This window comes from Chiroxiphia lanceolata, chromosome 16, assembly GCF_009829145.1.
Source record: "Chiroxiphia lanceolata isolate bChiLan1 chromosome 16, bChiLan1.pri, whole genome shotgun sequence".
Classification (NCBI taxonomy): domain Eukaryota; kingdom Metazoa; phylum Chordata; class Aves; order Passeriformes; family Pipridae; genus Chiroxiphia; species Chiroxiphia lanceolata.
The window spans coordinates 11,791,397-11,814,459 of NC_045652.1; the positions used below are offsets into that span (position 1 = coordinate 11,791,397).

A 23,063-nucleotide genomic window follows, 5' to 3' on the forward strand; every position below is an offset into this window, starting at 1 on the left:
CCATCTTGGACAGTATGGAAAGGGTCAATATGCTTAATATTTTCCCATTTCTGTAATCTTTTCTGAATCTAATAAACATCCCCTGCCAAGGGGACGTTCACCTTGCCAGCACAAGGCTTTTTAAGCCTTCCCAGTATCCTTGACACCCCTTGCAAAGTTCCTCCACTAGATTTCCACCACTCTCTACTGCTCACAGAGGCATCAAGCTTTAATTTCCAGGAGAAACAATACATTGACAAGAGGCAGAGCAGAGATCTGAGGCTCTCCGCTGCCGGAGCGCTCCACCACGCTGGCAGGATGGTTTTTCTGAAGTCAGGGAAATCGTGTCGGTCTGAATTTGAGACATCAGCACAAGCCTTTCTTCTCAATCCTGCTGATGAATGAAAGAGCATTTTCAATTGTGTACATCCAGAGGCCTTGTGGCACATCGGGCCTAATCAAAAGCCGCTTCGTGCAAACTGCTGTCAGTCAGCTCATACCACAGCCTCGCAGGAGCCAAAGGGCAGCTGCAGATAATACTGCATTTCCTTCTCCTCAGGAGCAATGCTGGACTGGAGAGATGATGCAGGAGCATCCTGACTGTCACACAGACACCAAGGAGGCTGCAACCAAACACCGAGAGCTTGACTCAAATATCCAAGCAGAAAAAAACCAACTGCCAGAGTTTACCAAGACCCGTAAAGCTCAACAGCCTGTTGGCTTGACTCTGGTTGATGAAGAAACCATCAGCACAGAGGGACACAGGACCAGAGGGATGTAGAAGAACTGTGTCCAGGAAGGTTGTTGTGTTTTAGGTGGTAGTTTCTGTACAGTACAAATTTGTTTTACAACGACTGGGGGTGGTGGGGTGGGAAGGAGTTAAAACACAGAGAGAAGAGGTTTGGATCATTTTGCTGCTTACTGATTTCTCTCCTTGCAAAGGCTCTGAATTTCCCCTGGGTAGAAATGAAGGAGCACAGCTACTTCTGGGGGTTACTTCTGGTAGTGAGAACAATTACTTCTCATGGTCACTTAGTATTTCACTCAGCTATTGATGGACTGGGAACTAGAAATCCAAGTCAGCAGGCTTAAAAATACTGTTTCTATCACCAGTTTTTACTCCAAAGCCACATCCAGAGTAAGCCAAAAGGAGATAGAATACTCTCTGTCAGCCCAGGTTTCTCTACACATTTCCAATTGATTTATCTGCTCCCAGAAGTCCCCTCTAACCTTGCTCTCTGCCCACCTGTAATGACATTAGCTACCTCTGACCTTCCCACACACCTCAGCAAGGGCAGCCTCTTCCTTCTCAGACATAACAACACCTCTTTACTGCATCAGTACTGAGTAAGGAAAACACATCCTCCTAGGAAACCAGCAGCCTTCTCCTCAACTGTAGTTTCTTGCAGTGCTACTCATTTCTATTACACCCAGATTCAAGGCAGGATCAATAAGCCCACAGAATCTTCCCCTGGGAGTCTCCTTCCTCATATTGCTACAGAAACCATTGCAGATGTTCTCATAGTTGTGTTTAAATTTGGTCCCCCTCATCATATATACATTTTTATTTTCTTTTCCATTTCCTTCTCTCTCACAACTTATTTACTACATTTTTTTCTTTGCAAAATGGCTTTATTTTCTCTGGAACGTGACTTCTACTAAATATTTTGTAATCAACTTCTACACAATGCCTAGCAGCAGGGTAGGAGATGCTTTAAAAAAAAACAACAACCTTGTAGGAGCCACTGGAGCTGTATGGAGGCATTATGCAGGTTCACAGGCTGCCTCTTACAAAAACAGAGATATTGAGTTCTTCAAGAATTCCACATGTGCATTGGATGAAAAAGAATGGCAGGAAGAAATCCTGCAGCTTTTCTGCTCTTTGTGAAGGCTAAGTATAGCCTGGATAGTAACCTCTGACTGACACCAAGTTTTACACATTCGGTAGCTACAACAGAACTACATTACAGAATTTATTGCAAACCTCTGGCTCCCTGGACAGCAGACAGAGTCTGGAATTCCCAGCAATGTCTCACTGGCACCTCCCATCACAGTTTCACTAGGAGCTGCAGGCTTCAGGCATCCTTGGGGGTTTGTTGGGTCAGCAACCCTTGGCCCGCTCATGTCCCGGCCGCTCGCAGCACACTGATTACGTTGTGCTCAGGGGCAAGTCTCTGGTTGTTTCACAGATTCATGGCATGTTGCCACAGGCAGGGCACACTGTTTGCAATATACTCAGTGCTGCATGACTTCATATCTGCATTATTTCCTAATAAACCTCGGGAATCTATCTGGATGATGAATACTATATATGACGAAAACAACTTTTTTTTTAACCGGGGAATGTTTCTCTTGAGCCCTCTTGAGACTTTCATTCAAGCCAGGAAACCTGGTTCTTTATAGGTGCTTGCACTGATTTCAGTAATGCAGAACATTTACCATCAAAGGCCACAAAGGCTTCAAGGCATTTTCCCCTTACGGCTACACTGCCCAAATCCACTGACACCCTCGTAATGTCAAAGGGTTTTATGGACTCTGCCCCCACCCACAGTAACACTGTCAATATGAAGTACAGGAGGTCCCAACCTGGCTAGAGTCTTTTAGGAAAACAGGTATATTTAGCAGCACCACTGGTTATCTGTGCTATGCTGAGACAAAAGGATATGGATGATAAGGAAGGGAATCAAATTAAGCTCTATTTAAACTATCAGCTTATTCCCAGTCTTAATATACTATTCAGGTCCCAGACTGGTCTAAATGTCTTGCAGAAGAGAAACTAGCACCATAAAAACAACAATGAGAACTAGCTGAGAGGTGGGGGGATTGCCCCATGGAGGCCCAGCTCCTCAGCTGCAGAGTCAGCACAGAAGAGCAGCAGCTCTGAGCGGGTCAGGAGGAGCAGCTCCCAAGGACTGCTGCTAATAATGCTCATCCTGTGTGCTGCTTTCCATATAATTTGTGGTTTGCACACCGAAGCTATGTAACATCTCAGATGCAGGGAACAGTAGGGAATGACTTCTTCCCCCATCAAGGATATGTGGCCATCTCTGGGGTGAAAGAGGACAGATCTTCATCAGTGCTCAGCAAAACACCAGAGGCAAAGTCAAGCTCTTTGTTAACTTCAGATGAAATTGGGATATGCAGAAAGCAATTTACTGAGAAACAGGCAGGGCACAAAGGCTAACATCCTGCTCTTACCAGAGGTCCCTCAACATTTGAAGGCAGCAAATGCCCTGGACCTTTGTGCTTCTTTAGAATGAAGGCAACTCCTTCAGTACAAACTGAAGGGGAATTGGAATGTTGAACATCAGTGAAAGAAGTGTCACCTAATGAATCCTTCTGCTTTAGGAAGAGGCAGTATGTGACTGAAGGAGAGCTGCCCTCCACGCACTCACCTGGCCCAACACTGCTTGACCAGTGGGATGCTGGGAGCCATTGGCACAAAGTGAGGAGTGAAGGCTGCACTTGCACGTGTGCACCCACCAGCAACTAAGGTCATGGAAAAATCCTTCATCAGGTGGGCTCAGGTTTCATTCACAGGTGCAGCCCTCATCATGTGTGGATTCCCTACACAGATGGTAGGAAGCACAAAGGCTTCCAAGCACCAACAGCTCAGCCAACTGTGGATGGAGAATGGCAACTTCTAAATCCCATCTGCTCCTTTTTTGTCGCCTTCTGTACTCAGAAACACATTCATCAGAAGCACAAGCACACTGGGACAGTGACAAATTTTGCCATCTCTGGTTTGTCACTTCAACAAGATTAGATTATTTTAATATTAATTCATTACCCAATTTATATTCAATTAAATACATTTTTGCAAGGCCCTAACATGGCAGTGATGGTGGGACAGCCTCCGCTGAACGCCAGATGTAGCATCTCTGTCGGGGTCAAACACCTGCCTCTGAGTGAGATTTCCCAGTCCTTCAGCAAAGACCCCCTTTTCCTACTTTTTCCTAACGAGGGAAAAAGGACACTGAAACTACTGAGATGGATGAATAGCTTTCCTTTTTGGTGGGATTATGTTCACTTCCAAAATTCTCCACAGATGGTTGAAATCAGAGCTGATTTCCCCATCTTCCTTCCTGGTAGGGGTGCCAGCCTGTCTCTCACCAGAAAGAATATTAAAAGCACTTTTCCTCTTTCTCACAGGGAGAGGCTGCCTGAAGTAGGGAATGCTCCGCTGTACCTGCGGGATAGCAATAAATCATGAGTGCTCATGGAAAATTCACATCAGTGCATTCTTTTACTCAGGAACCAGATTTCACGGGTCATCCATTCCTACCTTCAGATATACCACCTTTAAGATGAGAACACAAATAGAGATAATGAGCACCTGAAGCATTCTCTCTCATTTCTACCTCTGCTTCGCTACAAGTCATTACTTCTGTCAGCTCCCCATTAGCTGCCACCTACATATTTGCTTGCAACTAAGATCCAAATCCATCTCTAGCAGTGCCAGAAATCAGAGGCCCACCAGGACCACACAAGACCAAAAGAAAGGAAGATCTAAACAAAAATTGCCTGGAGAGAAACAGAAGAAAAAAACCAGAAAAAGCTATGGAGCTGGAAGAAAAAAAGCAGAAATTGCAGACTGAAATACAGAAGGGGGGTTGGGAGGAAGGTGTGAAGAGTATAGGAAAGAGAAATGCAAAACTGGAACAGATTCCAAGTCTGGGCAGCAATGCCCCACGCCACCTTTCCAAAGCTGTTACAATCTGCATCCCTGTTTCCAAGACAGCAGGACTCAGAGCCTCTCCCCAGATGGCTGTCTGACCTTGGTGCACCCTGCTCTTACACAACCCAGCCCCGGCAGAGGAACACAACACCCATAAAGGCAAAGCCCATGCCCGGAGTGCAGCAGCCACAGACCTGCCCTGTCAATACAACACCAGCCCGAGTGCAAATTTATATTTTGGAAAAGGACAGCATGTGTTTGTAGCTCACGCTGTTCAAAGCTCTCCCTGCAATAGCCCTGGTCCCCACCTGAACAGAGACTATTACGGCACAAATGAGAGGAGAGGGCCACTGAACTACGTGGCAAGTTGCCAGGTTGTGCTGCAGCCTCCAGTGGTTATGCTAAAAGAGATTTAAAGTCCAGCATAACCTTGATTTTTAATAGAGTCACATTTAATGAGCTTTAACGTCCACAGTAATAATTTTCTTATTACCTATCCAGGAGTCGGAACTATGATCAGAAATAACGTGCTGCACTCCAGTCCAAAGAAGGAATTTAATAATGGCCAGTACATTATTATCAAAACCATCAACATCATTGTCCTTAATGCCTTTTATTTGGTTGGTATATTTATAATTCTGTGAACCACAAGTGTAGCTGTTGCAGACCACATAAGCTTGCTGAACACAGCAAACCTGACTGGCCACCCAAATGCCTCACCTCAGCCAATTGGTCAGTCAGGTTATATGGCAAAAAAGGACATTAAATCTTACATTTACCTCTATTTATCTAAAGAGAAAATGAAAACTTATATATGACCTTTGTTGTCCTCTCAGCTTTTGTCCACACTCTTCCTACTCTGTCCTCTCTCTCTCTTCATCCCATTCAACTCTGACAGCAGGGACCTCCCACCCCAAAAGCTCAGAGAACTGAATTTGCTTCTTGCATGTGTTATCCAAATGAGCTGGATAAACAGACAGATGGGTCTTGTGGCTGACAGAAAGGGGTGCAAGAAAAACTCCAATTCTTGTTATTTTTGTACAGAAACAGCTTCAACAAACTTCACTGAAACCTGCTCCCGTATTATGCACAACAAACACCCCTCCCTGGGGCAGCCAATTGCACAGTGACAAACAGAGCAGAGGGAGTTTCTGCCACACTCTCCCTGTTTCACACCTTGAAAATACACTGAAGTGGAAGGCATATGGCAGCTGCTCCTGTGGGCAGAGCTGTGGAGATCCTAAGAAAACAGCAAAAGCTGTACCTTCCATTTCTTATCCAGAGGGAGACAGTATGAGTTTTCCGGCCATGTGAATCCATGTTGTTAAGCCACTGCTGAACAGCTGCTGCATTCACACTGCGGATGCAGGATGGAGTCAACAGAGAAATGGATGCAGCTTGCACAGCACGCTCAATGAGCTGTCCCCCGACCCACCAGGACCCTTCCCTGCCCCAGCAAGAAGGACAAATGTGGCATTCACCTGGCTGATTTAAAGCCAGCTTAGAATCACCCACTAACCTTGCAGTCAGCACCCTAACATCCTCAGTGTCTCTTGCACATCCCAATAAAACAGCCTTCATGCTCCAACCATGCTGCTGAATTCCCACAGCAGAAAGGAGAGTTTAGGAGTATTTATGGCAATGTGCCCCCATGCATGATAGATGCAACAAGCACATGAAATACAAGGAAAAACACAAGATCTTTCCATATAATCTGGCTTATTAACACCTTCACCCTGGTCTCAAAGAGAGTCATCCCCAGGGCTCCTCCATCCTTCACTAACAGCTCTTTTTCCACATTTTGTTTACAAGAACCACTTCCCTGTGCACTTACAGGCACTCTGAGAATGCAAAGGGCCCTTCTGTGACTGTGATAAATGACACTGAAGTATTTCCCACCCTGCTAGGCTCTGCAGCTGATGCTCTCTCCCATCTGAGCTGGTGACCAAAAGTCAGAATGATGTAGCTTGGGACTGAGGTAAAAGGAAAAAAAAAAGGGATCACATACATGAGGCTGGAAACACCCTGAAGCCCAGTGAGCTGTTTGTTTTCCTGTTGGAATCAAAGGCAGAAGAGAAAACAGCTTTAAAAATGCATCCCTTCTGAGCTAACAACAAACCTGGTAACATCCCAGCACACAGGCACCTCACAAACAGCTAAAAGCAACTGCATGAAAGGCAGCAGAATAACAATTCTGACTAAAACATCACAGGAGGCACACGTGAGAAATGCGTTCCCCCAGAAGAGATGGTCTAATTACTGCAGATGATACCCCAGAGGTTCATTCAGCAGTAGCAGAGACACAGAGCTGACCTCACCCCTGCAGCCTCTGTGCCCTCCCTGGGCTCACGGGGCACTGCCACCCCGTGGACCCGCAGCATCAGATGTGCCAGGTACTCAGAGACACAACAACAGACGAGGACATCTGGGCAGCAGCATCCACTGCAACTTAAACCCCTAAAACCCAGTGCATTTCAAATTCAAATTGCAATGAAAGAACTATCCCCAAGAACTGCTCAGTGGGGGTCTCAGACTGGAAGCTCCCATGGACAACAACGGTCTCTCCTAAATGTCTGCCAAGTGTTTCATGCTTATGCATTTGTTAAAACATCCACTAGCAGCAGTGACAGGCTGTCACTTACCTCCAGCATCCAGTCAGCTCTTCACTTTACAAACCACCCCATCTGCACTTCTCACCATCATATTTTTAAGGCTATATAGTGCCATAATCCACTATGAGATGTCGGAACGAACACATTCTCTGCAGTAATAAAGTGCCATTGTTTGAGTGATGGGAAAACAAGTAAGCTGCTGAGAATTCTGGTTTCATAACAGTGAAAGACATTCTCTTCTGCCCTTTTGTGGGTCTGAAATCTCCAGTACATGTGGCCTTTGAGAAAAGTTCTGCTCTCTCAGCCTCATCTGAGGGAGGCTCCTGACCTCGGGACACTGACCACGTACATGCAGCTGGAACACACCAGGACCTTCAGCTCTCTTTTATTCTTCTCTTCTCTATTAAAATTGGTTACAGTAGTAAGATTTCCTGGGCTCTGCAGTATGACTCGATTCTGCCTGGTCCCTCACAGTGTTGCAGGTGATGGGTCAGGCTTTACTAACATCCTTACCTTGATTTACAGAGTCCGAGAGCATGTCTGGAGGTGTTGATTTTGGGGTTACTTTACTAAAAAGTCTCATTCAGGTACGTGAAGGGAAGAGAGACTGTACTGGAGAGCTACACATTCTGTGAAACATATTTAGCTTGGTGAAAGATGTACTCTGCTTTCATGGAGTATTGAATGTAGCTGTGATTAATGGGGCACATATTCACTGATAAACAATATTAATTTGTTTTAAGCCAGGTCTGAAAAGATTTCAACCACTTGCTTCCCTGCAGCTATGAAAGTTATTTCCTGCTGTCTGTACTACCTCAAGGGCTAAACCAGCCCTGAAAGGAAGGAAATATTTCCTTTCACTCCATCGGCAGCACCAGCCTATGAGGGCTGTTGTATGGGTACTTCATTTATCAGGAGCAAATTATATGTATCATTATTATTTAGCCCTAACACCCACCCTCAACCAAACTGCCACAGGATTGCCACCACACATTCACTTTCTCCTGCATCAACACAGCTTTTTTCATTTTCCTTATAACCACTCCATCAAGCACATAAAGCACACTGTCTGCAATGTCTCCATCTGCTTCTGCAGTCAGTTCCTTTGGCAACACGGATGAATAAATGCATCTCCAGGACCAGAAGCCAGCAGCCTACCTGCAACTTCTTGTGGTGACTGAAAACTCCCAACTCCTTCCAGATTCCCCGAGACGGAGCCGCCTCCTTCGAGCACCCTCACCATCTCCCTCAGCCTTTCACACTCCTCCTGGAGCTGCTGCTGCTCCTCCTTGCGCTGCTGCTTGGCCAGAGTCGTTGGGTTCATGCTGAAATGAAGAACTTTGGTTCTGCTGGGGTCATAGTCGCCCTGTGTGGCAGAAACGACAGAAGAACATTGAGTAACTGATCCAACCTCTAAGCCCACCCAATCTGTACTGCTCTGTGAAGCCAAAAGATGTTACAGCAGGAAAAAAAAAAAGGTGACATTTATGCAGTGACAATATTTTATTCCAACAGTTGAAGTCAGTCAAACTCAGTGTTGTTTCGCCTTCTCTTTCTACTCCATCTTTAAAAAGAACACTCAAAACAAGACAAAAACAAAAAAAGAAACAACAAATAAAAAACCCCAAACAAACCAGAAAAAAAACATAGAAACACCCCATTCAACAGAACTTGCTCCCTGTCTGACACCTCCATGGTTAAATTTAACTCCAGAAATTAAGTTTTATAACTGTATTTTAAATCTCTTGATAGCAGGAGCTTATAATGAACACCCAGATACACCCTTAAATTACAGCAAGACACTCAGTACCAGCCTGATTTACTGCTCATATGAGCCAGCAACATCATGTGACTCCAAAGTTGGAGTCATTAGCAAGTTGTATCAGCTTGCCCCAAGCAAGGGAACAGATACTCCATTCTTTCTTCTCAGAGGTGAGTTCTATTTACAGCAGTTTAAATAGTCAGTCAAATCCTATGATGGCAAACTAATATTCTTTCAAAGAGAGAGAAAAACACTGATGTTATATTTGTGATTTCAGAGAGACAATTTTCACATAAACTACAGGAAGCCTCATGACCATAAATGTAGTAAAGCATGTGCTGCCACAGCACTCTACCCAGCTGAAACCCTATAGCAGTGTCTGCATAAAAAGGTATTTTATATGGTAATATTTTTCCTTCAATTAAATCTCAGGACCTAAAGTGATTTTGTAAACATTAATTAATCTTCAAGAGCAGCATGAGGTAGGTATTATCCCAATTTTATAATTTCATTTCCATTAAAGACGTGCTAGAACTTTATGCGAGGGTTTTTTCAAGCACACCAGAGCAGAGAATGAGCAACTTCATCCTGCATTGCTGGTCATTGCTGGTCAGAGACCCTAGAAGATCCCATTCCCAAACATCTTTTGTTGAAAATACTCTATTCACATATTGTAAAGCATCTCAGCAGGCAGTGAACTGCTGAAACTTGCTGCCCCAGGGCCTGGCAGCAGACATAAAACTGCTTCAAAAACAGGCTTGACAAATTTATGGACAACAGCCCTGTAACTGGGCCATGCCAGGGGAGGACAGGGGAGCATCCTCCAGCATCTCTGCCTGCTGGGAGAGTGGACAAGTTTATGGGCTCTCACAAAATAACAGCTTCCATCACTGTGGTCAAAGATGCTTTTCTGGGCTTTTTTACATTGGTCTTGGCCATGATAAATTTAGGAGAGAACCGAAGGACACAAGCAGCATCCTGGAGATGTCAAACAGAGGGAGAACAAAGTCAGCTGCAACACCACCTTATTAGATATACTCTCCCCAGTGACACACTGGCATTTACAAACCTGTTTCCACACCCAGCTCTCTACCTTCTCATGCTATTTGCACTTCAGGACTCTTCCAGACAGGTCAGGGCACTCCTCACTCTCGTGTTTGTCTTTTGAGGGAAGAGATTCAACCCCAAAGTTTGTGACAGGGTTTACACTGGCCAGCAAAATGATGCTCTCGATATCAGCACTGCAGAGCCTGGTTCACCCTGCACAGCCTCTGCTTCTGACCAGCCAGGAGGGGCAGCTCTGGCCCTGTCTCCCTTGCCAAGGTCAGGCAGAGCTCACAGATCCTCGTCCCAGCTGCCACCACCACTCCAGCTCCAGTGTAGGGATCACCATCACTGCAGACACTCACATGTGGCATGGGGCAGCAGCAGGATCCTGGTGTGAGGAAAGCCATGCCCACCTGGAGACTGCTGCAACCCACAGTGCATCAATCTGTTTATTTTGCAGGTTTTTTACTCTTTACTATCATCTCTCTGGCCTTTCTACAAAGCCCTGTCATGAAGCTGCAGTGCGCTTTGGCTGTTACAGATCTTCCAGACCGTTTATCCTCTCCTTTTATAACATGCCCCCCTTGAAAAATCATGTTCTAAAACTCAGCACCAGGGCTCAGCCTTATTTTTGGGGTTCACCAGCTCTCCTCAGCACATCATTCTGAAGCTACACCAAGACAGGCAAATATCTTAAAAGCCCACAGTGAAAAGAAGGCTGTGGCAGAATCCATCTCATTTAACATTTCTGGGAGATCACTAACATATTTGCTATGCTACCCACATTTTTGGGCTAGGGGCAGCAGCTTTCTCTTTCTTTTACACAGCACACATCAAACCAGTACATTTCTCCCTAAAGCTAAAATATTAGTGCAGCTGGTTTATATTATAGCAATGCCTAAAAGAAACCAAGTGAGACACGGATCCCAGCGTGCCAGGTCCTGCACAAACCCCACAGGAAACTACCACCTAAAGCCCAAAAAGCAGACAGCAAAGCCTGAAGTCTGGTATGTGAGGAGAGCGCAGGTACGGAGAGATGCAGTCTCCAGTTCCAGATTCCTTAGCAGCACCGTGGTAGAAAAGAAAATAAAAGACATCTCCAGAGCTGCCCCTCCTCACCACCAGAACATGCTGCTGCCTTACACAGCTGCACCAAGCAGAGCGTTCCTTAAGTCTCCAGGAAATTTACTGACATCCTATGGAGTTTCAAATAAACGCACGAAGCTTTCCATGGAAACGCTGCAGACCAGAGGCAGAGTCTGATGAAAGGGATCAGTCTCATGTGCAGGTAAAGCAGAAAGTCAAAACAGTATCACGGTTTCGATCCTTCGGAGTGTTATTCCAAATTTCTGAAGGTTGGAAGTGACTTTGTGTCGTGAAAATGTGGGGTTTAGGGTTGGCTCTAGGAAGAGTCACGGCTGGAAACTGCTAAATATAACAGACAGAAAAGCAGCATTAAAATCTCACCAGCATTTGAAAGACATGAAACTCTAATGCTGGTAGGAAACCAGGGACTGAAGAAAGCAAACAACCTCCTCGTGAAGTCCCTTTAGCTCTGGAAAATGTAATGCTTTTCTCTGTCAACTGCTCTTCTCCCCACAATAAATTAGTCTTACTGATCATAATTTTGTCCTTTCACTTCTGCAGCAGAAGTCTGGAAAATAGTGTTTCAGGCACTGGGAGAGACTTAAAACAGATCTGCCCGTTTATAAAATAATTTCTAATCTTGGGCCACTGAAGAGGAACACCAAACAGTGGCATTTGAAAGGCGGGTACAGAAGAGACAGCCACGTTCCTTGAACAGGAGCTGGGACTCCCTGAACAGCTGCCCAGGCGCAGCTCCAGATGCTGCTTCTGTGCTGAACCAACACATGCAAGAAGGTATTGCTTAACAGAGTTAAAAAGCACCTTGGAACAAACGGTAATGTATCCCTGGTTTATCCAAGAAGCATGAAAAGAGTGCTGCAGGTTTGGAAACTTGGCCTGAATGCAAGACTTGACCAAACCCAGTTAAGCTCATGGTGCCTTTATACAGAAATATGAGACACTTGGGGGATGCAATCCGTGAATGACCTATAGACCATCCCTCTGTTGGAAAGCCACTCTGGCCCTGGCTCATTCAGTAGGTAACTTGGTAGCTCATTCTTCTCATCAGCACATCATGGTTAGTGTCTCAGAGAGCAAAGATGATACATTACTACCAGTTTCTCAGCAGTATCTCCTCTCTACCTCTATTTTATCCAATAACTGAAATTTGTAGAGCTGCTGAAGAGTAAATGACTTGGAGAGTCAGAGAGAACTGCTGGCATTCATCGATTCTTCTTTCAAGGAATAACATTGAACAAGTAATTCAGATTTGTCAGAAAAATGTACACAGAGCTTCAATTTAGGGGGAAGCAATAAATACCTTGATTGATTACAACCAAGTCTGGTTGACACTCAAAAGAGTGGATTATTCATTCCTGGAAAGCAAGATGCTAACCAGCTGATTTGGTGCTTAAGGCAGCAAAACCAATCCTGTGCTCTCAGAAGGGCATCGGACATTTTACAGAGATGATTTGTTGACTCCACATGTTAATGTGCTCTACGATTTGTGAAATAATTTTGTTTTGATGCATTATCCTCAACCTTCCAGGTACAAGGGAAACTCTCTCACGGACCACCGAGAAGAACCATCCCACTGCTCCTGTCCCAACTGCACAGTCACTGTGTGAGACAGACACCACAGATGCCACACACAAATATTGGCTTAATGCAATATGTTCCAAGAACACTCTGAGACATGGCAGAACTATTTAGTAAGACTCTGGCTATCAATAAACTTTCTGACAAAAGACTATAGAAAAAAGAATTTGCAACAGGGCCAATTTGTCATCTAGAACAGAGGTACAAGCTCAAGTCAGATGCTGCTGCCTCCCTTCTCACTTCCATCTCCCAGCTTGAAAAAACCACCCTGAGGAGATAATTGTGCTGATGCTATGTGTCATTTTTTAAAACTATATTATCGGCAAACAGTCAGCATGTTGGTCTACGTGTTGAAATTACAGCTCAAAAACTTCCTAAGTAATCTGCCCATTAGGGAAGAATCAGTCAAGTGCCAAAGCAATGAATGAAGACAGAACTGCTTTAATCTCTGGAAAACGGAAACTTTTCCTTTAGAAGAGAAGTTGTTTAGAAGAACAATGAAAGCTGCCAGTGACAGCACCTTGAAAAGGGATGAACTTATTTTGGCATCTCTCCTCCTGGTTGTTTGAAAACTGCACAGTCCCAGTTCAGCTATAAAAGCTTTTCTCTCTACTCCACTCACTTTCACAGGCACACAGGTAAGAATAAAGTACTTAAAACCATGTGGACTACTTTACATTTGATGAAACGTTCAGTGCTTAACAGCCCCATTTAAGGTCTATTCATCTTCTGCAGGTATTTCTGATCAGAAGGTAGAGCTGGTAGCAAAGGGAATAGTCTCCACTGGTGTGAATATGTTTATCTAACATCACTAATAAAATTAAAGAAGTCCATACATCCCAAAAAGGCAACGACTGTCAGGATACCATGTCAGCAGGCACTGTCAAAGACTTTCAACTGACTTCTTCATAGGCCCCTCCTGTTTAAGGCTTCTCCAAAGCAAAGTTGTCAAAACCCATAGATGAGGCTGACATGCGCTTAAGCGCCTTATCTCTTTCACAGTCTCGGTATCTATCAACCTTAAGAGATTGTGATTTCTGAGCAGCACAATAAATTCTGGCGGAGCATATGGACAGCTGAGTTAAATTGCTGCTCGCTGGCAATACAACAGCTTGTGCTTGCCCCTGCTGAGAAAAGGCTGGCGATTGGAAGCTCTTCAAGGAAAGGACCGTTTCTTCTTCGCGCGACTCTCGCACGCGGTGAGCGCCACCCAAATACGAGCAGCACGCGCTGCTGCCTCCCCAGCCAAGGAATTTCTTTCCGTGCTGACTTCTTCAAAGAGAGATCTCCAAGGTTTCCGGACTGGGATGAGTTATTCACAATACTTGAGAATTTAAACGGAAACAATTTAAGGAGCTTAGTAGATGATATCAGCTTTAAATGGGTCAGTAGTTACCTTGGAAGAACATTGGAAATAAAGTCTGCATCTAGCTGTAGGAGACAGATGGGAAAGTTTCTTGTATACAAATATAAAACATAAAGCATCAGCTGGGGGGATGGTGGAAGGGGAGCATTTGAAAAGCATCCAACTGGCCAGGGAATGCTCTTGCTTCCACTTCTTAGCTGTTTAGGCAAAAACTAGCTTAAATTGTGAACACTACCACACAGCAGATAATTGGGTATATGCAGGTGGTGAATGTCCAAAACTGAACTTTTGAACTCTCCAGCAGAGGATGTCCTCACTGCAGGCACAGCCTGATTATAAATTTTGGTAAATCCTGGACTAAAAGAGAAGTGGCACATCCTGAGTCCTCCAAAGAGACAGACATGAGACAGAATCAGCCTTAGGAGGCTGATTAGAAGCTGATCAATGATTTAGGCTATTTGGATGGGGAAAAGCAGGGGTTCCAGAAAGAAATGTGGTGCTGTGAAGACGGGTTCCCAAAAAGAGAAGCGATCCCAGAAAGAAGAGAGCCTGCAAAGAAGGTGACGATCCTGGCTGGAGGAAAGACACTGAAAGTGAAGGAAGACCCTGGAGATCAGAGAAAAGCACAGGGATGAAGGCCAGGGGATGCTCAGGGTCAGTAACACTTGAGACTGGTGACCACAGACAGGACTTTCTGCCCAACCATCTCCACCTGCAGTGACAGGATGCTGAGTACAAGAGAAGGCACCACCGAGGTGGGAGAGTGAACAAACAACTGTGTGGGGGGAAAAAAAAGGGCTGATGCTGCTTCTGGGGACCTGCAAGTTTCTTCCTGGGATCCAGTGCCTCCTCCTGACCATGGATCCTTTACACAGTTCAAGCTGCCACAGGAATGCACACCTCTCCCAAGGTTTTTGGGTTTCTGGAATTACCATTTGGCTTTCCTGAAAACATGTGGTATTTGTGGGTAAACACAGCCACATGGGCTTTGCACACAGCTAATAAACACCCCGTTGCTTTCTCTGAGTTATGAAAGCAGAGAAGTCACATATCATTAGAAGTCGTCTTTGAACGTGTTTATCTTCAGCTTACAGTTAATGGCTCAGCATTTATGTCAAGAATTGTCTGCTGTTAGTCCTGCATCAATACCCTTTGGAAATTTTACTCAAAGATGGGAGAACAAAAAAACAGTAGGAAGGCAAAATTGGAATTTATCACCTGAAAGGCACATGCAAGGTCCCTGACGACTATAGCCCTTGCTGCAGTAGCTTATTAACTAGAGTCTGCCTGGTTATACAGGTGAGCAGCTTCTTTTGGGTCTACCTGTATTTTATTTTAACTTTAGCAGCTTTAAAAAAAATATATTGGCTACTCAACTCTCTTGTACAAAAGCCTATTGGAGGCATTTCTGCACCCAGTACAAGGCAGTCTCAGAAAGCTTAGTCCTACCTCAGGAAATGCCATTTTAATGGAAATTCTGTTTCTTGGTTTTGTTCTTTTTGTTTCTTTGCTCAGGCTTGTTAGAGTGATTAGAGTAAAACCTAAAGTAAACCGCATCCCAAAGAATTCCCTCTGTACCCAGTGCACAAAGCACAGCACACTCACCCGCCCTGGCTCCCTCTGTCACACAAGATAACTACACCAAGGGATCTTTAAAGCCTGTGGAACAGGAGCTGTATTAACAAAAATGGATTGCAAAGATGAGACAAAGCAAACTAACAAATAAGCAACAACCACCACCTGCTCCTTGCAGCTTTGCCAGTATGTGCATGCTTGAAATCAGAAACAGTTGGGAGAAAAAAAAAAAAAAGAAAAACAGAAGGTGCTGGATGTTGGGAAAAGGCTCATTTGTTCCCACCAGGTCTCTTGCCAGTTACCCACCTTCTTTCTCTCACCATCATCTTTGTGTGAACATCTGCACACACACAACCCTGAAACCTGGCACCAGAAATTCATTTGGGCAAGCTTTTTATCCTTTTCTTAGCCAGTTCTTAGTCCAAGGCCTGCTACTTCTTCCATGAAACAGGAATATTTTTCTCCTTGTCCAGGTGATGTGACCTCTTGCCCACACCCTTTAATTCAGGCAACCTTTCTCCTACGGCCTCCTGAACATCCATTTCCAGAACAGTGAGGGTAAAGACAGTCTGTGTCAGCCTGAGCTATGCCTGTTCATCCCCAGTAACTCCTCCATAGCTTCCACCAGCACAACAGATTTCAGATCCTTGCCCTCACATGCAATGAGTAACTCCACGTCACCTTCTCCACTCCATCAGTAATGCCATCTCCAACACCTGGATCAGCTGCTCCTCCCACAAAGGCTTCTACAGGATTCTTTCTCTTCCTTCCTGAGAGGATCCTCCACACTACCCACACTCATTGATATTCTTCCCTATGGCCTCTTTCACCGCAGCATCTACAGCAAATTAGCAGTGAGACAGGGAGGCAGTTGGAGTCTGTATCACAGACAAAAAAGCTCTAATCACACTGTTCTAACACCAGACCATATCGTTTGGTACAACATGTAGCACATTTTGGACACTGCTGCAATAGGAGTAATAAAATAAAATGTCTCCGCAGTGGTGCTGAAGCCCTTCAGGTACAGTTTTAAAAGGAGATCTGTTCTCTATACCCCTTTCAAATGTGTTGTTCCCTGGAGGATGCAAGACTGTAATTTGCATTGAGTGAGGCATTCAGATGAGGTCTGGGATGCAAAAAAACGTGACAAGAAGGTTAAGAGTCAGGACAGTGAGACATGGAATGGCATGGACTTGGGATAATTTAGAAGAGAAAATGCATTCAAATGTTCACTGTCCTTTTCAATTGCTGCTCTTCCTTTTATTGAAATGGAAGAAAATCATAGTCTGCTCTAGGATGGTTTGTTACCACCTAGAGATTTGAATTCCAGGGTTTCTACACTAGTTTTTTCAAGTCAAGGATTCCTGTCTTTCTAGAGAACAAAGTCCATAAAAAGTTCCTATTATTTACAGTCTAGTAGCGTGCAGAGGAGACCTGTGCTGGTTCAAAAACCTCTGATAAAGACACTGAAAATAAAAAGCACACAGGTTCTGGAAACAGCCCCAAAGAGCTTATAGTGTGAGTTATAAAAATTCTTTCTCAGAGATAAGACTTAACTTTATATGGTGAGAAATGCTGGCTCTCCCAGATCTGAATTTCAAAAAACATTCTATCGACTTTCCCATACAAATGAAGTAACTTTGGTTGAAAATACTGTTTAGACGTGTCAGACCAAATCTAGGTTTTCAAGAGAAGTACATAGTTAATTTTTTTTTAAAAAAAACCTATATTTCTTTGCTGCTCTGTTTATTATTCTGCAGCATGCACATACAGATACTGTTCAGAAGACCAGAAAGACAGAAGATGCTGCAAGTGAGGTGTTTTTGTGGTATTTACTCCAATCCAGATATTCAACCACTCCCAACAATATTTTATAAATCTTGCTTTAATGTCTCTGTAATCTTGTGTTTCATGGTAAAGCTCTACTTTGGAGTCAATTCAGATGGGATTTCAAGGGGAGATCCCAGAGGAGAGAAGCAACATGAAGTGGCTGTGCCAGGCTAGGACCCCCATTGTACTCAGACAGGAAGAGTCAGAGTGAAGTGTGACAGCAGAGGTCCCACTTTAAAGACTTTATAAAGGAAAGTGAAACTGCAATGTAATAGGATTTTCCAGTTAATGGATCTCATTAGCAAAAAGCAAAACCTCTACGGGTATTTTTTTTAGATAGTATCTGATAAAAAAAGAAAGATGCATAATTAAAAATTATGTAAAAGCCATCATGATCTGATGGCAGGAAGCATCAAAGTTTATCTGAGCATATAAAAGCTTGAAAAGTAAGTGACAAGAAGACCTGCCAATCACACTGTGTATTTGTACAGCAAACACATGGCATAGGCTGGATGCTGAGGTCAACCACAACACCCTTAACAGCAATGCTCAATCTCCTAAAGGCTCCAAGTACACCAGGACGTTTTGATCCTGTAATTTAATGCATCTAAAAGTACTGTTATATATCCTTACATGTATAATTCTGACCTGGCAGGGTACAAAGCAAACCCTTGCCTTTCAGTGGATGAAGGTGCACCCTCGGCCTTGGCTGCACCCCTGAGCTTGCCAGCCGTCACTAACAGACTCCCAGCCTCCAGCTGGAAGCACTTCCACTTAAAGAGCAAGTCAAGCTCCCTCTCACATCCTACAGAAACTGTGACAGACGCAAAGGGTTTGGAGGACTCATTTCTGACAGTCTCCTGGAGCAGCCGGGCAGTGTCTGAGTGGGTTTTACAGCAAATGTGTTCCAGGTTAAACAAGCTCCGCCGCAGCCTCTCGCTGCGAGAGGTTATCACCTCCCACGCGCCTTCTGCTTTGGCCAAACAGAGGATGAGAATGAGGGAAACAAAACATGTCCCTGCAACACACTGAGGGGAAGAGCAGCTACAGTGAAACTGCCAAGTTTCATCTTTTTGTCAGTTAATTCTGTTCTCAGCAATGTGGAGGATGCCTTGCCCCTGGGGAGAGCTCATCTTCCCCAGTATCACCTCAGTGTCCAGCCAGCCACTGAGGAAACTCCTCTAGTAATGGATAATTTGGTAGAGGCAAAAGTGAGAGACCAGATACGGAGCTTCCAACGTCCCAGAAAAACGTATATCCATGTACATACCATCCTGTTATTCACGTAGTTATCTACATTATTCACCAGGAGGAGTTAATGCAGGTTCACTCAGATGTGTCAAACAGGCAGAACCCTCTTCTATTTGCTCTGCTCTTTCTCAAGTAAGAAATCTGAGTATCTAAACCATCCAAATATCGATTCAGAGGGTACATTCTCTTCCGTCTCCTCAGGGCAAATAGACAAATGTTTGGTTTTCCCTCCCTTTTCACCATTTGACCAGGTTAATTTTTTTTTAATTTAAGCAAGTTGTAAGATCCCTGACAAAAAGAGCTCTTTTCTCCTTCTCCAGGAGCATGAAAAAGGTCTCCTACATCTCCTTTCTTCTACCCACTTTGTGATGATTACCTTTTGGCCCCAAGTTTCCTCACCCTGCTTCTCAGAGAGCTGGACTCTGCTCCCTTGGTCCCTACGCAGAAGGGCATCACTTTGTGTCCTTTTATTCCTTGAACATTAAAAGTTTCTACAGACTTGGGATTAACAAACATTAGAGAGGTCCCAGGCAGTGAGAACAGGGCTGTCACAGAGCAACTTGCTGTGCATACAAAGAAACCCTCGACTAGAAGAGTCAGCAATGCAAGGAGAATTAAAAAGCACAGTTAAATAACCCTAAATCCTCATGCATATTTATAAACGACATCACATCAAAACTAAATCAATATCCCTCACTAGTTACATATGGCCTGAGAAAGAAGAGCTGGTAACTTGGTTTTGCTTTACCCATTGTACTGATGAGACCCAGAAAGTCTCCATATGGCAATAAACTCGGGCTGAGAAGGAGAATTTCAAGCTGTAACATCACAGGGTAAGATGGTGCAGAGGGGAGAGGAGGAGCAGCCATCCATAGGTGGCACAAGGGATCCACCTGAGCCTTGGCTAGGGATCAAAGTTTCAGTTTAATCCCTTCTATTCCTATAACAAAAAGAAAAGCACTTCTGGCATGAGAACAGGTTTTACAATTTAAGCTGCACCTCTGCAGGTGACATAAGGTGCATCCCCCACCATTTCATACATCCTGTGCTGGGTGAGACTGTCCAGCTGGTGACTTATATCAGCACAACCATCTGCTTAAATACACCTTCTTGACTTTCCCTAGGGGGAAATACTTCTTGGTTGCCTGCAAAGCTTCAATTACAATTCATCCCTTTTCAATTAAATGCAAAATGAGCTAAACATATGGGAAAACGCTTAAGAACATCACACTGGGATCACCAACCCATCAGCAAAATGACTCTGTCAAACATACTAAACCTGACTTACATCACTTCATCCCCAACAACACATCTTCCTTATTCAAGCTTAGACTACCACGAAGTTGAGCCAAACCCAGCCTGAATCTATCTTGAAATATATTTGGTAGACACAAAACTGTCCAAACAACAGTGCGCGACTTAATGGTTTGAAATACAACTGTCCTGCCTCCTGTTTGATTTTATTTCCCCAGTTTTACGTCACTGTGCTAATGGACTGGAGAGCAACCAGCACATTTTGCACAGAGATGTGAAGGGGCAATGATTTCAAATTTTACTGCCAGGTTTTTCCAGAATTATGACTGCCAGGTCAACCTCTAAACTGTTAAGATCCTCCAAAACCTCATTTAAAACACAGTACTTCCTGCCGTATAAAATTCAGGCTTTCATTTTTATCATCACTTTCCTCATTGCCAACATGTATCACAACATTTTTAGGAGAGAAAATTGTGAATGAGAAGAAATTCCAGTTTTCTAGTGTTTCTCAGTGAGACACCAGCTCTCCAGCCCTCGTACAACAAACCACCAAGGAGAGGACAGTTCAGCCTTACACAACAGCTACCACAACACGCTCCTGCACTGCGGTAGTTACTTCTTTCCCATTAAGTTTTAATTAGACAACACATGCATAACTCAGAAACACAGCCTGGCTGCAGTTGAGAAGGCATCTTTTCAACTTCATTTGGAACCTGAAAGAGAGCCTTCCTGCACTTCTCTAACCACGGATTTTCAGGCGGCATCTTTAAGCACACAATCATCCTGACTTTCAGGGGTCAGACCACATTTGCTACGGAGAATGCAATTTTCATTCTTTGTAGCAATTACCTGGTCCTTTTTCATATTTCAGTCACTGTTCTGTTTTTAATGCAGTTTTAATACCTTAAAATTACTCCTACTTCAGCTGCACTCCCTGTCTCAGAGGGAGCTAAAGGCATTTATTCTGAATTGTTTTCATGAGCAGAACCCCAAAATTGCCTTTGGTGCATCTGGAATATACAGACAGAAACCAGGAAGTTTCTGCCTGAAACTGAGACTGACTAGTAGACCATCACCTCAGAATTCATCTGACTGAACCAGCAAAACATGGCCTCAAGAATAACAATAAAAATCTCAGTTGCATAAATTGAGACATTTTTATCCTCCAGCAGGTCAACAGAAAAAAAAAAAAAAAGATCAAGAGAGGTGATAAGGGAAAAGCACATTTGATGTTAGTGATTTCAAAAAAAAAGTATTTTCTGTAATCACTGTGAAAGGAGTACAAATCTCTGCCATCATCTTGCTTAACAGAGCTCAACAATGCTTACATTTCACTTCAGAGGAAATATCTGGTTTCGTTATTTCAAGCCCACTCAATCACTCCTTCTCCACTTTCTTCTCTAACTTCAAGCCTTGACTAGGATGTATTTGCTTACTGAAGTTTGCAACTTGCTAATCACCCATTGGCAGTATCGATCTGCACGTTTTACTGCAGTTGGAATGAGGCAGCACCGGCTGGTGAATAGACTGTGAAGACTGAAAAATGAGATTAACCAGCTCGCCTCATACAGATCGAGTTATCTGCTGCCTTGTTCACTTTTCATGAAGCTTCCAGAATGCAGCAAACTGAATCTCCTTAACTCACAAGACAGGGCTGATACATGGCTCCATTAGAAGAAAAGATCAGAAAAAGCAAGTAACACAATTTCATGGAAAACAGGTCTTGTCAAACAGACTTGAAGAGATTTCAAGTCTAGTTAACTAAGATAACTGTGTTGACATAACAGAATAGGAATTCTGTAATATATTTGCCTCGGTATCAAAATCACATTTTCTTTTACAACCAGCATGATGGAAAATCAGACTATGGCAATTTTTAAATGGTCCAAAAGCTGTTGAACTAATAGTGACATTTCCAACAAGAATTGCTTCTTTGGCTGATTGTATGCAGCACACGTTCGCTAAGATACATAAGAAAATAATAAAACCCTACCAAAATATGCAGATAACACAAAGGCAGAATTGCAGCAAACAACAAGGCCCACAAAGATAACTTAGAAATCTGATTGTGCTGGGCACAATCATTCCCCATGAATTCAATTGCACTGTGAGACATCCTGGAGCACAGAATAGTCTCAGGTGCACAACACAGCAGGTATGTTTTGGAAGGCAGTGTCTGTGAGGAGGGCTTTTGGCCACAGTTAATAACTAAGGATTACCTCTAATTTAATGCTGTGGGGAGAAAAAAACCCAAGGAACAGTGAGGATCTTTATGTATCATTAAGTAGGAGTAAAGAAACAATATTGTCCCTGAAGGCAACATTGATGAGACCCCTACAGTGATAACATGCCCAGGCGAGGTGTGAAGGCGTAAGAGGGTTGTGGAAAATTAAGCAAAGTTGTGAGTAGACTTCCATGAATGATTCACGGTCTGAAAACCACGTCTTCCACTGAGAAATAAATGGAAATCAAACTATTTCATTTGCTATGGAGAAGGCTAAAGCAATTTGATCAGGGTCTTCGGTGGAAATCTGACACTAAATGGTTCTTTAATGTAGCAAACAAAAGCATAGTGAGAACCTGATAGCTTCACTTCACAGTGAAGCCAGAGAAAGGAAATAATATATATTTTTAATAGGGATGGCTAACCAGGGAAACTAATACATTGTCTATTACTTGGTGTCTTTAAATCAATATTTGATATCTTATTAAAAAGAGTCTATGGAGCAACCACAAGTCACCGGGTAGATTTCACTTAAAATTGTATTTTTGTGTTATATCAGACTAAATGAGTATTCTTTTTGGCCATAAACCTCTTAATTCAACTCATTCCACTTCCTCCTATTCAAAAAATTGTTATCCAATACTTTTATCCATTCTCTCTCATATCATTAATTCCTCCTCTTACTTTATAAGCCTCCAGACAATTCTGTAACTTCAGCATTTATTCCTCTTAGACATAACAAGAACCTAGATGTTATCACTGACAGTTTAATCTTTTTCAAGGAGAGTTTTAATTTGTAG

The 23,063-nt window shown here is 43.6% G+C and overlaps 1 protein-coding gene across 2 annotated transcripts in view; it reads right to left on the reverse strand.

Moving 5' to 3' along the window:
• The window catches only part of MAD1L1 (mitotic arrest deficient 1 like 1), a 356,738-nt gene that overhangs the window by 115,336 nt on the left and 218,339 nt on the right, over positions 1-23,063 (reverse strand). For both annotated transcript variants that reach the window (XM_032704408.1, XM_032704409.1), the window contains one exon: positions 8,428-8,635. In XM_032704408.1, coding sequence (XP_032560299.1) covers positions 8,428-8,635 — 208 coding nt within the window. The remainder of the gene's footprint in view (positions 1-8,427; positions 8,636-23,063) is intronic.